This window comes from Hermetia illucens, chromosome 4, assembly GCF_905115235.1.
Source record: "Hermetia illucens chromosome 4, iHerIll2.2.curated.20191125, whole genome shotgun sequence".
In the NCBI taxonomy this organism is placed as follows: domain Eukaryota; kingdom Metazoa; phylum Arthropoda; class Insecta; order Diptera; family Stratiomyidae; genus Hermetia; species Hermetia illucens.
The window spans coordinates 44,452,106-44,467,749 of record NC_051852.1 but is presented as its reverse complement, the minus strand read 5'-3'; the positions used below and the strand labels follow the sequence as shown (position 1 = coordinate 44,467,749).

Here is a 15,644-nt window from a genome sequence, read left to right as displayed (position 1 = left end):
TAAGTGTGTACATTTTGACTCCTTATTCACGGATTTTGCGATTCACGCCAAAACTAATATCAGTTTCAGATACCCTACACGACTATATCCGGTGAAATTTTTTTTTTAAATCCCCCCTTTGCATGTATGGGGCCCCCCTTTAAATTCCACCTAAATTTATCTCACTCACTGTATGCCGTGGGATTCGATAGTTCCCATCTGTCCACCAAATTTCGTTCGGATCAGTGTAGCCGTTTTGGAGAAAAGTGCTTGTGACAGACAGACGGACAGACAGACAGACACACAGTGAATCGGTTTTAATAAGGTTTTGTTTTACACAAAATCTTAAAAAGAAGAAATATAGTATATTATCTCTGTAGGTACCCCGCAGCGTTCTGTATTTGGTTCACTATTGTAGCACATCACATACAACGATGTACCCGACCTTTTCTAATGTCAAAGATAGCATTGACTGTAATTACAAAACATTTTAAGGATTTGTGTTGTGTGGATTGTGGTTGTGCTCATCACAAAGCCCTGCAAGAGGAATGAAATTTTCATTAACATTGGGAATTACATCGTTCAATTTTAAGTTCCGGTTTAAGGTTTAACTTCAACTAGATCTTGCAGTTTATATGTTATTAAAATCCAGTGACAGTATGGACCTGACGAGGATGATGCCGAATTACTTCTGGGTTGCTCAGCGCTGAGGAGAGGAGGGAAGAAGAATGTGGCTCATAGGTCTGCAAAATTTTTTCGGAATGAAGGATAGTGCGACGCGGTGCTCGAAAACGGATGGTACTATTTTTATCATTAAATATTCGAACTTTTTTTGGAGAGAATTTATTTTGGGTTTTTCGCGTTTTGACTTATTTTATAATTAATTTCCTTTTTCTAATTAAACTAAACTGATTTTATCATTCTTTGTACATCCGAGTTCAAAGTTTTGAAATTCCATAAATTAATGAAGCAAAGGAGTTATTTTCACTTTCCGCTAGTATTTTGTTACTAGCTATACAGATACCGATGTTTCGAGGACCACTTGTTACCTTTTTCAGTGCTGGATAAGTGGTCCTTGAAATATGCGTATAAACACCAGCGAAAAGTAAAAATACCTCTTTTGCTTTAATTATTTATTTAATCGCGAATATCGATTTTGTTTCAATGATTTCATATTTTAAATTTATTTACTTGGATTCGTATTTATCCTCTATATTCATTTTTGGACGCTCTATACTATCATGATGTCCGTAATTGTTGCATCGGATGATGATTAACTCCATTGAACTTTTGCATTCATGAGATAATCTGCTTCATAAGAGCATAATTGGTTATTATTCTGTTCGTATGTACGCTCGTAGAAAACACATGCATTGGCATTGAGGATCGGATGAATTTTCCTTGAATTTCATATCCCTTTTACCCAGCTGATATCTCCTGTGACCAGGAAGTGTTGATTCAACCCGGAGTTATTTAATTGTTTCATCTGATTTTGCTTAAAGTTGGACTATCGTTGTCAGCTTTTGAACGAAGGATTCAAATGGAATTGAGGCTTGGGAATTGCTTAATTGAGATAAAGGAGGAAATAATGTATTATGCAAAACCAATTCATTCATCAAGTGCTCAATAGAAGTTAGTTTATAAAGTTAGATATATTAAGTCCTCCATGGACTCTCAGTGCAGTTAGAAGAATAATCCATTTCAAAAAGGACATTTAGGATGTGATGTTATACAATTGTCTGACAGTTAGTAAATTATATGGAGGATGTTTGGACGTTACTGTCAGTTCTGTTTGCATAATTAATTCTGAACAGTTGATGACTTTTTGGTTGATTGGTTCGTTTAATGAACAATAGATTTTACGCTGCAACGTTAGCGTGTTATTGACTACAAGTTGGGGGGAAAATGAGATGACCAGCATCAAAAAATAGCATCTTCTGTATATTTGAATTTAATATGACGTCAAAATATTATAGTTTAAATTCGTTCCAATCGCCTACATTTCGCTTATTGATGGCGACTCATTTTTTTATTCGGCTAAAATGAATGAATATTGATAAGGTGATTTCATGGTTAATGAAATTCACCCTACACTGGTCCATATTTACCATTCCCTATACACATTCATGTTCAGTTGATTTCAATATTCTAAAATAGGAAAGTTGTTTGATTCTTAACTTTATAAAATTATATTTCTTAAACACTTCCATTTTGGTTTACAATAGATTTTAGTTGTAAATTTACTTTCATTAAATGTTAGATTGTATTCCTATGTAGTATAATTCATAGTCAGTCACAAGAAATTAACTTTTGTTATTCAGTTTACATTGTTCTTCTCTAAATCTGCTCCATTGTTTATTTCTAGGTAAATTCTTTTACTAGGCTTTCACTTATCGATACTTTTAAATTCATGACATACATTTGGGATATTATACAGATGCGGTTCTTTCGTCATTTTAGATATACAATTGAGAAATTTCATTTAGCTAGATATGATTTGGGTAATCTTTTTATTTTGTTGAAAATTTTCTTAAATCAAATTGAACTCATTTTTGCGTACGGATAGAACTCAAATGGTCAATGTTTTTGTTTATCTGTAATAGATCGAATTTTCTCTGTTCTGTAATGGAACTTCAATTTTTTCGTGTAAGTCGATATGTTTTTAGAGGTTAAGGTCGTGGGATATATATTTCTAAGTAAGTGGCTTTGGTTTTTATTTTATTTATTTAACTTTTTCAAGAAACTTGACCGTACATTTAATTCTACTTCAGATACTAAATTACAAAATAAAATTTGGAGCCCCATCATTGTACATTGGGGCAAATATTAGCCGTGAACAACTTTAAAATATTAAAATAATTTATAAAACTTAGAATAAATAGCAAAAATAAAGTGCAAACCTCGAAGGAACTCTCTATTGTTGAACTACAATAGTGACTTTACGGCTTAGGAAAATTTGACTATAGCTACCAACTGGAAGACTAAGAGCTTGCGAATTTAGGTTGAAAGTATTGAGATTAAAACCATCAAAGATACAAGGATCAACACAGAAGATGACATCTGCAGGGATGTAAAACTGAAATACTAGCAGCTCCACTATGATTATAGATGTATAAGTCAAACGTTGTAATGGCAGCGATCCTAAACGCTATAATAAAGGTTGACTAACCAAATGCAGTACCGCCTGATATGGATCTGAAAAATGGGAGTTAATTCAACGAAATGTCCAAAAAATGGCTGTAAAGATGAAAATATCACATACAAGTATATGCCGGGTATGCCAAAGCAAGCTTTAAATTCAGCAGTAAAATTTCAAACTGCTTAATACCGACTGTTCTAATGAGGTACCATTTTCAATCAATCCCATCAACAAGCAGAATAATCGCGAATGTTTGCTTCAAATTCGTACTAAAATTTAGACTTAAGAAAAACACTAGAAATGAAAAAATATCGATGACGATGGTCTCTGTTTAGGCCTGACCGCTTTTCACTTATATTTATCGATAGTGGAGTTCAAATAAAAAGACTAATTGAGAACGTGTACTGGCTGTAGGTACGTGAACATCTCGGCTGAAGGCCGGGGACACTTCAAAATGACTCAGCGCTGCCTTTTGAAGTTTGTGGCCCGGTTTTCCTGCATATCAAGGACTCTCTTTACGACTCTGAATTGACAAGAATCAATCGCATCATGGATATCTAACCATGCACAATCTTTAAAGGTAAGAAAATTTTCAGCAAATACGGAGTTTATTATGAATGTAACTCCCAAGGTGCATTTTGAAGCAGTTTGTGATTTACTATCTTAGATCAAAGACAGAAGTGATCTCGTGCATCGAAGAATCTCCAGACATGGGCTTTTACAAGTGTAGTAGGAGTGATGAAAGTTTTACGAGGTGCGATAAACAACGACAGGGGGAAAGAGATTTTCCCGGCAGTTTATGAATTTTGCAGGCTGCACCAAATATTAATAATGTATTTGTAGCCTTTTTGAATGTTTAGTTTAAATTTAACAACCGGAAAAGGTATAAGAATTTTGCTATGTCCGTCGTCTTTTAACTTCACCTACAGATAGATCAGGAATCTATTGAGAATCGGCAACAACGCCAAATAACTTCAAATATGTTTCCTAGACTAGTGGCTGGAGCATATCTATTTAATCTAGAAAAGGTACTTATTTCGATTGGCAGTGACTCTGAAAATAAGCCCGCATGAGGAGTAACGCTGTCTCTATACATTCTATCAAATCAAAATGCAATTGGTTCCGAAAAGTTGTATATTTGGGACGGAATTGATTGAGCCGCCAAGCATGGTAAAAATCCTCTCCGATTGACGTGTTGAATAGGCTGGGTGTGTACGCTGAAAGTCACCCTCCTTTTGGTTCTCGTGACAGTAGTTGCAAGTAAGTTGCAGCTCACCTCGAACGTTTGTGGGAGTTTAGAGTTTTCGAAAAGCAGCAACGTGTTGAGCCGGGTTAATATTAGTTATAGATGTGCTACTAAGTTTTCAAGTAAATTGCGCCTAAAGGGGATCATTCCACTAGAGTCAGCATACCCTACAACTAACATTGCCGAAGTGGTTGAGAGGAGGCAGATACCCTCAAGCACTTTCTTTGTGATTACCTAGCTCTAGCTAGAGCCAACCTGCGAACGATAGGTGAATAATTCTTTGGCGAGATTTCCAGCTGCAGGGTTGGGGAACTGTTAGCCTTCGTGAATGCTACAGTTTGGCTCTGAAGATCTGAACCGACTGGACTCTGCTCCCCTGCACCTCCCAGGGCAATCATGGTCAGAAGAGATTGTGGCATACCTACCTACCTACTTAACGTAACACACAACCTTGCGTAATTAAAGGGGGATTTTCTACTCATTTCTCAGTTGGTGCGTTTACTTTCAATTTCGATGTACATATATATACAAGGAATTGAAATTCCAAAATAAACGTGCACTTCCAATGTTTGGCCTGGCCGATCCAAATAAACTGATATTTGAATACCCTTTCATCTCATCAGAACAATCGCAGAAAAGGGCATTTTTGGAATTCTGCTATATCCTGCTGAGAAAGTTCTTCAAAAGGATTGAAATAAATTCTCTGGATAATTGGGTCGAATTAGTTTTCTTGTAGACTACAATAGAGTAGTGTAAGCGAAAGCCGACCACATGCAACGGTACAGAAAAGGTACTAATGACAGGATGGGGTAAGAACTCTGAAAATACTGGGTAAAATCGGACTTTGGGATTGAAATCACTATTGGCAGTTACTTTGGTAGCTTTGCCGTTACTGGAGAAAATGATGTCGATAATGTATTTCAACACGAATTAACCTAGATACGGGTGAGCAGGCACGGCTGTATCTCTGCTTCCAACTTGGCTCTAGCGAATAAGGACTCGATCAGTTGCACACCTTTAGGCAACTCGTAAAATTAGTGTAATATTTTTTAGAGCCAAGGGAACTTTGGTCAAACTGATTTTCACCGCGCTCGAGATAAAATTGATATTAGAAATAAGGAATCTGGTTCCAACTGGTCAATTTATATACTACAATTCATGACTAGGATTTGATGAAAAGGTTGAAATCCTTATATATTTTGTGTTATGTTACGGATAAAACGTTTGAACCCTAATGCATGTCTCTGAAAGGCTACTAAACACATTGTGGACGTCTTAGGTACTTATTAATCAAATTATAAATTTATTCTCAATAGTCTCGTATATAGGTTTCGCGAGTCTGATTCAGAATTTTCCAAACTAATTTTAGAAATTTCCACGCTAAATTTTGCCAAGTTAATTTCCGAATTTTCCATTTTAAATTCAGATTTTTCCATTTCCATTTCACAAATTTCTTCAATATTCTACTATCAAGTTCTATACCAATTTTCTACTACTGGATATGGATGATGCTTGGGTTCTTTGAAAAGATCTGAGCAGCTCATCAATTTTCTATCATTATTTGTTTTAATGGACGATGGTATTCGGTCTGGGAGAAATCTAATGTTCTCAATCTACTATTTTTTCATGACCTCTAGATATAAAATCGTGTATTTGTATTGTAAATAATTCCTTCTTTTCCTGTAGAACCTCATTAACGTCCGCCGGCAATTGAGAGTACTTTCCAAGTATTAAGAAGTTTAAACTGTGATGTTACTATTACTTTTAGGCACCCGTTCTCGAGGACCCCATTGGACCATTATATTCTGCGACCGGTTCATTAAAGCAAATAATGATAGAAAATTAATAGGCAACCCAGATTTATAGTAAAATATTGAAAAAATTCTTAATTGGAAATGGAAAAAGTTGAATTTGAAATGGAAAATCCTGAAACTGACTTGAAAAAGTCTGAAGTTAGCCTGGAAATTTCTGCAATTAGTTTGGAAAATTCTGGATTGCTTTTAGGAAGAAATTTGAAGAAATCAATACAGATAAAAATATTAGATCGAAGATCCTGTTTCTTGTTGAAGATGGGAAGTTGTGATCGATTGGTTCAATGGAAATCATTGTGAACATTCATGGTAAGGAATCAAATCGCCGGAGAGCGATATTATTTCTTATTTCTTGTAATTCTAGGACAGAATGGGCTTTTCATTTTTTTCCGTAGATAAAGCCCATTTTTCAATCCCCATAATAGCTCCACAGTGTAACATGATGAAAGAAAAGAAATAAAAAAGTCATCATATTATAATAATGATCGAAAGTGTGTCAGAGACTCTTCAATCTTTGACAATAAAATGCTAGGTCTTTCATAACATAGTACTTCAGCTTTGAATCAATAGGTAGTAGCAAGCATTGTCGGTCGGCAACGATATTTATGAGCACATATGAGGGCATACAAATGTTGCGGAACTAAAGGAATGTCTTTTAGCTGAAGTTTCTGTACTGGGTGTCTGGATGACTCAGTGGTTAGAGCGTTAGGCTGTCGTACGGAAGGTCTCGGTCCAAATCTCAGTGATGGCAGGGTAGTGGGTTTTATATCGTGACGGGGTATCGGATACTAGTGGGCACAGACGTATCAAGTACCTGTGTCAAATCCAGATAATAATCACGGGTGAGTGCCATGCTCTGACCCTTTTGCCTCCTACAGGGTACTGTAATCCTGTAGTGTAACGTTACGGTCTTGAATGAAGTATTCTAACATTCTTCTAGGACCGGATCCAATAGTGTTGAGCACCGACGGTTATTATTATTATTTCTGTACTGAATGAAATTAATTCGGTATTCTAACAAAACTGCAGAATTCTCGAGGATAAAGAAATGGACACTTTTCTAATAGGGAAAAACACCTTGATGAAATTGGGTGAAGCTGAAATTGGATATGCGACTACAAGCAACAATGATATGATTCAACTCCTCTCCAATTAACCATATGTATAATTTGCAAGTAGGGTCGAAGGATAGAAAGTCATCCATAGAACCATTTTTTTGGAAAGAAGAGCACAAGGAATGGTTTCACCTCTCCACATACCAGATACCTGTAGTTGAACAGAAGTAATACTAGCATATATGTATTCATAGATTTTATCACATATAATTATTATTTATATTATATACTGTTGTTCCGACGTGGAAATGACCATAGCGCAATTAAAAGCCATTTTATTCATACGGAATACGAACTTCTGTTCTTCTTGAAACGGCAAACGGCTTAAAATTGATTTGCAACCACTTCCAGGCAGACTTTTAAATTAAATCAAAGTCTAGCTATCAACGCCAAGGCCGATACTTATATTCCACGATCGACCGAAAGACTGGAATTGAATTATTTGTGAAGGCACTTCAAGACAAATACAGAAAAGGCAATGACTTTATGGTAAAATACCAAATGCCGGCTAAACTTTATAGAATAAAGTATTATAGTATATGAATTGAGTGATGTAGGTTTTGCAAGTTTGATTTAGAATTTTCCAAACCAAATTCAGAATTTTCCAAACTAATTTCAGACCTTTCCAAATTAACTTCAGATTTTTCTAAGTCCATTCCAAAATCAGAAATTTCAAATCAAGACTTTTTCCTACATTTTACTATAAAGTTTTTACAATTGGATAAGGATGGGGCTGGGATTCTTTTAAAAAAATCTGAGCGATCCATTAGTTTGGTATTTGGTTTGGGAAAAATGTAATCTCTTCAATCTCCACTATTTGTTTTATGACCTCGAGATATAAAGTTGTATACTTGTGATTGCAATTAATTCCGCCATGTCATGTAGAACCTAATGTCAACTGACAATCGAGAGGACTTCTCGAATATTAAGAAGTTTAAACTGTGGCTTTGCTATTTACTGTCAAACGCTTACCCGCTTACTAGCTTAAGAAGTCGAGAGCAGCCTTAACTGCTTTGATTACTTTATTTTCCACTGCAGTTGCCTTTCTCTTAAAAGTTATTTAATTACTGAATTAAGATTGGCCTAAGCCTAAGGAGGCCGTCGCCATTTCAAGGTTGAATCCGAAAAGCACATATTGAGTTTTTGAAAGGTATGAGACAACTAATAGCGTCCAAGCTGAATACAATGATTCATTAAAGCAAATAATGATAGAACATTGATGGGCCACTCAGATATTTTTCAAAGAATGTCAGCCCCGTCCTTATGTGTTGGTAAAAAGTTGGTATAAAACCTTATAATAAAGTATTGAAAAAATTCTGAATTTGGAATTTAAAATTCTGAAATTGGTTTTGAAAAGTCTGAAGTTAATTTACTACTGCAGGTTGTGCATTTCCGTTGTGTACACACCAAGATGGTTCAATGTTGAGGAACACAGAGAATATTAAAGTGTTCTGCATTGAGATAGGGGAGCCTAAGACAAGACGACGCAAAAACGTGCCACAAGACAACGCGAAGGTATGTTACCATCAAAAAATAATGACATATTTACCATTATGAACATCTAAAAGATTACCCTCGAATAGTGTGTTGTCAATGATAAAGTAATTAAAATTATAGAAATTTATAAATCTTTAGCCAGGATTGCAAGGTTCTGAAGTAAATTGAGTTGAACATTGGTGTATATATACGTTCGGCAATAGTCATAAACGAAAATTATATTTATTTTTGCGAAAAATATTTCAGTAGCATTCTATTTTATCTACCTTTCAAAGGACTGAAAACCAATCTTAATCTCCTTAATCTTAAATTTCTCTTATGCTGTACAGTAACTATGCAGGGTTGCATATTAGTGAATAACGGCACAACTGGCAAGGTGTGCCTTTGAACACCATATCCCGCTGTACGTAAAGGTAGAAAATACATATGAACGAACGGAATACTAACATTTGTGGGTACATTATCAGTCCAACATTTTGAACTTTCAGATAATTTTATCGAAAGAGCAAGCAACCTAATAAAAAAAACTTTTCTGATTTGAGGTCGATCCAACTTGTTCCACGGCTTTCAATTTATGAGAGAAATAGTTTTATAGAGGCAAAATGTAAGATGGCCAGACACTCAGACGGAAAGATCTTACCCTAATTTGTTATTTTACAGAGGTCTGGGAAGCAATCTATTTTGGAAAAATAGTTTTCTCCCCAAAAACGTCGAATCTTTTCAGTAGATTTTTTATTTTGAAAGAATATACGAGTGCACATAAATATTATATAAGTAGACACTGCTTACCACTTCGAATTGCGTTAACCAAAAGGAGAAACGACAGGAGATTACCATGTCTCAGAAGGCTGAGATCTTTCAGTTTTCTTAATATTTACGTTAAGTGTGAGTTTGTTAATCTTTCTTTTTTATTATGTCCTCGTTAAATTAATTGTGAATCATACACGAAATTAATACATTTGAGAAACATAATCAATATTCTTTGAACTTCTCGAGTATTTTGATAATTTATCTATTGAACTAAGAGGCACCCATGTGATATGGTTAACAACGAAAATATAGAAAATAGATAGTCTTTCATTCTTATTCATGAATAATTCAGCTTCGATCTTTCCCAGAATTTTAGGACCTTTTTCTTTCTTTTTGTCCTTTATTAGAGAGGTCTCATTTGTACTTCATCATGAATCATGAATAGGGTGGATGGAGCAATATTTATAAGGAACCATTTGATAATTCCAATTTTGATAAGATGTGAATTTGGTATCCAGATGGTAGCGTGACTATCCATCTTTCATCTAGTTTCTGCAATTGGGAATCGTGATAAAATATGTGCTCGAAATGTTTAATTGTAGCACTCTCTCTTTCTCTCTCTCTGACGACAAACACATGTACTTACTTGCAGTTTTCTTTGGAGAAAAAGAAAGGAATTTTTATTCTTTGCAAATACTCTATTTCGGGAAGCAACTGTTCTTTTCTTAGTGTGTTTAGGAAGAAGAAGAATATGCCGCTCTCCAGAAGGGGACAGTTGATTTTCGAAATAGAGTATTTGCAAGAAATACAAATTCATTTAACCAAAAAAGAGAACAGAGCGGTACAAAATTATCATTCTCCAAAATTGATAAATTTTCCAATAAAAAGTTGTTCCGAACTTCAACTGCGGCTGCTTGAAAGGTATATTTGAGCCTTCAGTTCATTGGGGACACCGATTGGCCACCACGTTTAATTCGGTTCTTAGAAGTGGCGAGGAGGCAGACGAAGTAGACCCCCTCAGATGAGACAACATCAAGCATTCTAGGAGAACTTCCAAGTTGTGGCACTGGGAAACACAGTATTCACATTGACTTGCTGGTTGTGATACAGTAGGCAAATGCTGCGCGCCTATCTATGGCGATCAGACCCATGGGACTCATCTGAAGTGACTACGGTCATGAAGCTTCACCAGAGATTATCATGGGGTTCGGAATAGTCCTCCGAGGGCAATGTCTTAGGAGTATTCCTGGGGGATGTGTTCTCGGTTCGGTTATTTGGGGTTCGCCCCTTGTGGGAGTTTCATGGTAACTGCGCCCACACCGTACGCAAGGAGCTGTCCTGTATAATTCGGGCGTTGTACCGCTTAGTTGTGGTAGAGGCTTTAGGTATGCCTTGCATCTACCTGTATGAATGCTGGCTTGCACTTGGTATAAACCGGTACCATTGTGCTAACCACAGCGGGGCTATAATTGTGATCTTAAAATCAATCGGTGTCCAAAGAAGACCGAGGGTTCGGGCCGACAAGGCGTAAAACCGCCAGGACCTAATCATGTTTTATTTATTTACTCTCAGTTCAAATGAACTAATTAAGAAGAGAATAATCTGACGGAAAGCTGTTTGCTTATTTATATAATATTTGTATTTTGATAATTGAAGTTAATTATCTCTGACTTCACTTTTAATGAATGCACACTTGTTGGAAAGGTGAAGGAAATCTTTTGATTAGTTATTTGAGTCGCAAAATGTAAAGTAATACTTCCTGGTAGGTAGAATGCTATCCAGGTACTTGAAAAATGTTGACGTTTATGGACAAGGTGCTCTACAAGTGTAAACAGCACAACAAGGGTTCAAACGATTTTGTTCTGCTAATTTCGATGTGAAAAATTTGCCTTAAATTGATCTGAAAGTTACAGCAAAAAATGACAAAGTTCTGTATAGTGTGAATGAAGATCCACATGCCAATAATTGAGAAAATGTCGATGAGTCAAACATCGATGGTGAAACTGTGTTGCATAGTTTACTTTCGGCTGGATTCGTCAAGAAACTCGATAAGCAGATTTCAGATGGTTTGAAGAAAAGGAAAACTCGACTCGACCGAATTTGCATAAATAATCATCTCTTGGAATAAATCGGAAGTAGCCGTTGATCAAAGTGAATTATCACTGGGGTTGAGAAAATCGAGTGAAAAGAATTTTGGTAGAAGCCATCTGAAGTTCCAAAAATGATGATCAAGTAGGTTCCTCAGTTCTTTGTGAAATCGGAAGACAATTATCGATTGATTCTGATCTCTACTGTCAATAACAAACTAAATTGGATGAAGCAATTAAGAAAAAGGTAGGTACTGTAAGATACTATCTAATTTCGCTGATTCAGCGAAAACTCGCGAACCTTGCCTGGAGATCCGTGATACCACATGTTTAGATTACCAGGTCAACTCTGAAGTTCCAGGACGAGGGAGTCTTGGTTCTGCCCATGTCAAACGTCATAGGGTATAGAGAAAACGCATTTCAAACTACTCAATAGTCAAGGGATTGCTGAAACAGCTCACACGGTTCTTCCTATACGATGATTTGTCCATGCTGCTTCATGAAGGGCATACTGACAATATGGAAATGTTTGTGAATTGGAAGCTATTTGTTATTATCTTTCTCTACGATCTGCGACATGTCTCCTGATTCGAAATATGCTTCTCTGTGTTTGACCGACAAAATTTGTCATCCAGCCGAATTCTCAAGAATCAGTTCTTTGCGTTTGGAATTTCTTCATTAATGTGCTGAAACGAATTTCAGGGTGGGTTACGGTGTTGCTATGAAAATAATGGGAGACTCGGTTCTGTATGAACATAATGACCGATATTTCTGGAAGACATGGAGAAAATAAAATGGAATATGAACTGCTCTTCAGCGTATAGTCCATCGTCGGACGTTAGTGGTCCCTTTTGAATGGTTGAGATTAGTCAGCAGAAAAAAAGCAAACTACATTCATCAGTCGATTCTTTGATATAACATTTAAGTCCAATTATTCCTGGCTTTTTTTGAGATTGCAATTTTAAATTGTCATTTAGTTTTGCTTTGGATCGATCGCTTTCTATTGATGCTTCGCCATAGCTATTTCATGCTGTTTTTTGTCAATGATTAAAAGACAATGAGGCAATTAAAATTTTGCAAAAACCAATTGTCCTTTTATCTATTTGGGATTGATGATCCTCATCTGGTGATTTGGAACTATTGACCGAAAATGGAAGTCAAATATTAGATTTATCCCCATGAATAGTTGAATTCACAAGATGGGTTTGGAAATTTTTGCTGCACTGCAGATATCTGATAGCTTAGTTAGTATCTATCGATCGGTATATGGCGTGAAAACTTAACAATGTCCAGTTGTGTAACCGACAAGTTAATCGTTTTCGCCTTCTCTCTATCAAACCATTATCGGGGCTGAAAAATAAATATATTTTAATACAAATTTAATAAACATATTTTAATAAGCGATTGGGGTTGATCAAAGTTAATCATCAAAATCAGAAACCAAACGTAATGTACATGGAAAGAAGGCTTCACTGTCCATCGGTGCGATGGAAAAGGTTTCAAGTATTATGAGTTTGTAAAACCAAGTGAAACAGCAATTGAATACCGAATACCTCGTTTAAATATTGCGAAATTAATTCAGAAAACGGTGGAAATGTTGAGTTGGGACATCTTATCCCACTCCGCGTATTAACAGATACATATCTTTTTACGCATTGCAGTGTAAGTTTATGGAGCAGCACTTAAATTGGTATGGAAATTTGGGTTGATTAATGGATCACCTCAAAAGATAAGGAGTTCTTTCAGGAAGGTACACGAGATTCCCCAGAAAGATGGGTGAGGAACATGAGTAGCAACGGCAGATACTTGTTTTGATTGGATCGTATATCTCTTAGTTGAAATAAATACTCAAAATTCAGAAAAAAACGTTTTTTCACACGGGTAGACCTAATCAGATTGGTGTTCCTTTTAACTTAAAATTACATAGGATGCACGCGAAAATTAGCTCCGGTTAAATGTACGGTACGCAAGTTTCTTGTCTTTACATTTCGATAGACTAGAATTCATCTCAATAACTCTTACTTCTTTTCGGTTTATCATAACATAAATCTTATAAAAGTCTGTTCAGCTACGTTAATACCTCTCGAAAATTAAACGAACAAAATCTACAAAATTCCACTTTTAAACATTTTCCGGATCTGGTAATTTCTGCTCACAACATTTGCATGCAAAATTACTCAAACGATCACTGAGTGTTGACCAAAAACTCGTTGTAGCCATTTCCGCCGTCGTTCGTGTTTCACCAGCGCCACCAAACCCCACGACATATTGGCCAGGACTAGGACCACCTAAATATCCATTATTATTTGTTGACGATGAGTTCGTATCCGTACTTGGTTGTCATATTTTCGGCCGACTATCCGTTATGCTCCCTGTGATACTGACATCACATCCGCCCCCGTTTCCGGCAGTCACCAAACGGGCAATAGGCTCAGTACTATCGCTGCCGATCCGTATATGGGGTGGTGCCAGGGAGCAATCTCCACCCCCGCTACTAGTGTGATTACTATTATTGTCCTCGGCGAAAGGGTCATGACGGTTGATACTATTGTCTTCGTTCCGCGATGATTTTCGACTGTCTCCACCACCACTACTGCTACTGTAGCGGTTGCGAGGTGGCACATCCAGGCTGTAGGCGCGGTTTCGGCCGGAATTAACCAGGTCCGGGTTTCGTTTCAGAAGACTAGGCGACATGTTATTCGATATCGTGCAGCATATTCCAGGCTTCTGGAGATCGGCGCCAGTGGCGTTGTTGTTTCGTATTGAGCAAGGACTACTTCGCACGCTAGCGCTATTGAAGCGTTTATTTGTTTTCTCGAAACCAAACGAGAACATTTCCGTAATCTGCTTGAATCGTTGCTTCCACGATTTTGAGGTTCCGTTCTGAGAGCAACTCCCATTCCCGCCGTTACTAGAATTGTTTCCGCTCGTCTTGTTATTGGTTGGAATTGTCACGGATGCTTGCCGTAAATTACTATTACTACTATCATACAATGCATTGGCCAAATTCATATTAAGCGTATCATCACCATAGGCGACACCATTGCCGCCACCCCCGCCACCACTTAAAATCGAAGCTAGCGCTGATCCTTCCGGCATCTTTGGTTTGTCATTGGCTGCCATGTTGGCATTATTAATTACTCCGCCGGAACAAGGCCCGCATCCTGGCACCACATCGTTCTCTGAGCAACGAACATGTCGATTATAGAACACATTACTATCGGAGATAACCTGTTGTAGGCCGTCGGATAAACGTCGATTATTACTGGTACTATATTGATCCAAACTTACTGCACGATTTGATCCAAAGTGGCAGCGATTCGTATGGTAGCCATGTATGTTTCCATATGAGTTCCGCATACGACCACTGCCGGAACTGCACATCTCACTAATCATGGAGGGACGTTTTTCGCGGCTGGATTTGCGTGATGCCGAATGCGAGGATTTGGAACGGTTGCAACATTCCGTGTCGACTTTGAATTTCGAGGTTTTTTCAGCAACCTGAAAGGATACAAAGGATATCATTTGAGTTTAGTGAATTAGAATTTATGAATGTGATAATGGAAGGATAATGATTAAAATATTATATAATGCTCAGGTTCATTGAGATGGCGGGAAATCCTCGGCCCGGAGTTATCTTGGGGGTCTGGAATGGAAATATTTTAAAAAAACTAGATTAATTTTGCCATTCTAGGACGGCTCGCTTGGTTTATTTTCTCACAAGACTCTGTTAAGAGTCCTATCGGCCAGACATATATTGTTTCTGTTGAAAGCCAAATAAAAGCACATCCATGCTGGAAGCTTAAGGTTCTGTAATGACTAAGTCAAAAGGAAATGTGCAAAATGGACAACCAGCTGTAGTAAAACACGATGGCTGAGCTGCCCCAAACTTGTAAAGCTTTTATTGTTGGCCGCTTGTCAACACACGCTAGACAATTCGGGAATGGGGCTGACGTCCTTTAGAACTCAAGCCATTCCAAAGATACTATTTGTACGTGTTTTTTGACGACTGTGGGTGCA

General features: G+C 37.0%; 1 protein-coding gene across 2 annotated transcripts in view; it reads right to left on the bottom strand.

Annotated features, from left to right (window-relative positions):
• Positions 1–358: 358 nt before the first annotated feature.
• The window catches only part of LOC119653812 (high affinity cGMP-specific 3',5'-cyclic phosphodiesterase 9A-like), a 530,323-nt gene continuing 515,037 nt past the window's right edge, over positions 359–15,644 (bottom strand). The window contains exons 10-11 of one of the 2 annotated variants that reach the window (XM_038058837.1): positions 14,916–15,125; positions 359–14,855 (exon numbers count right to left, since the gene is read on the bottom strand). In XM_038058837.1, the coding sequence (XP_037914765.1) occupies positions 13,965–14,855; positions 14,916–15,125 (1,101 nt within the window). In that variant the 3' untranslated portion in view covers positions 359–13,964. Of the gene's footprint in view, positions 15,126–15,644 lie in introns of both variants that reach the window. The other variant, XM_038058836.1, reaches the window with a different exon arrangement.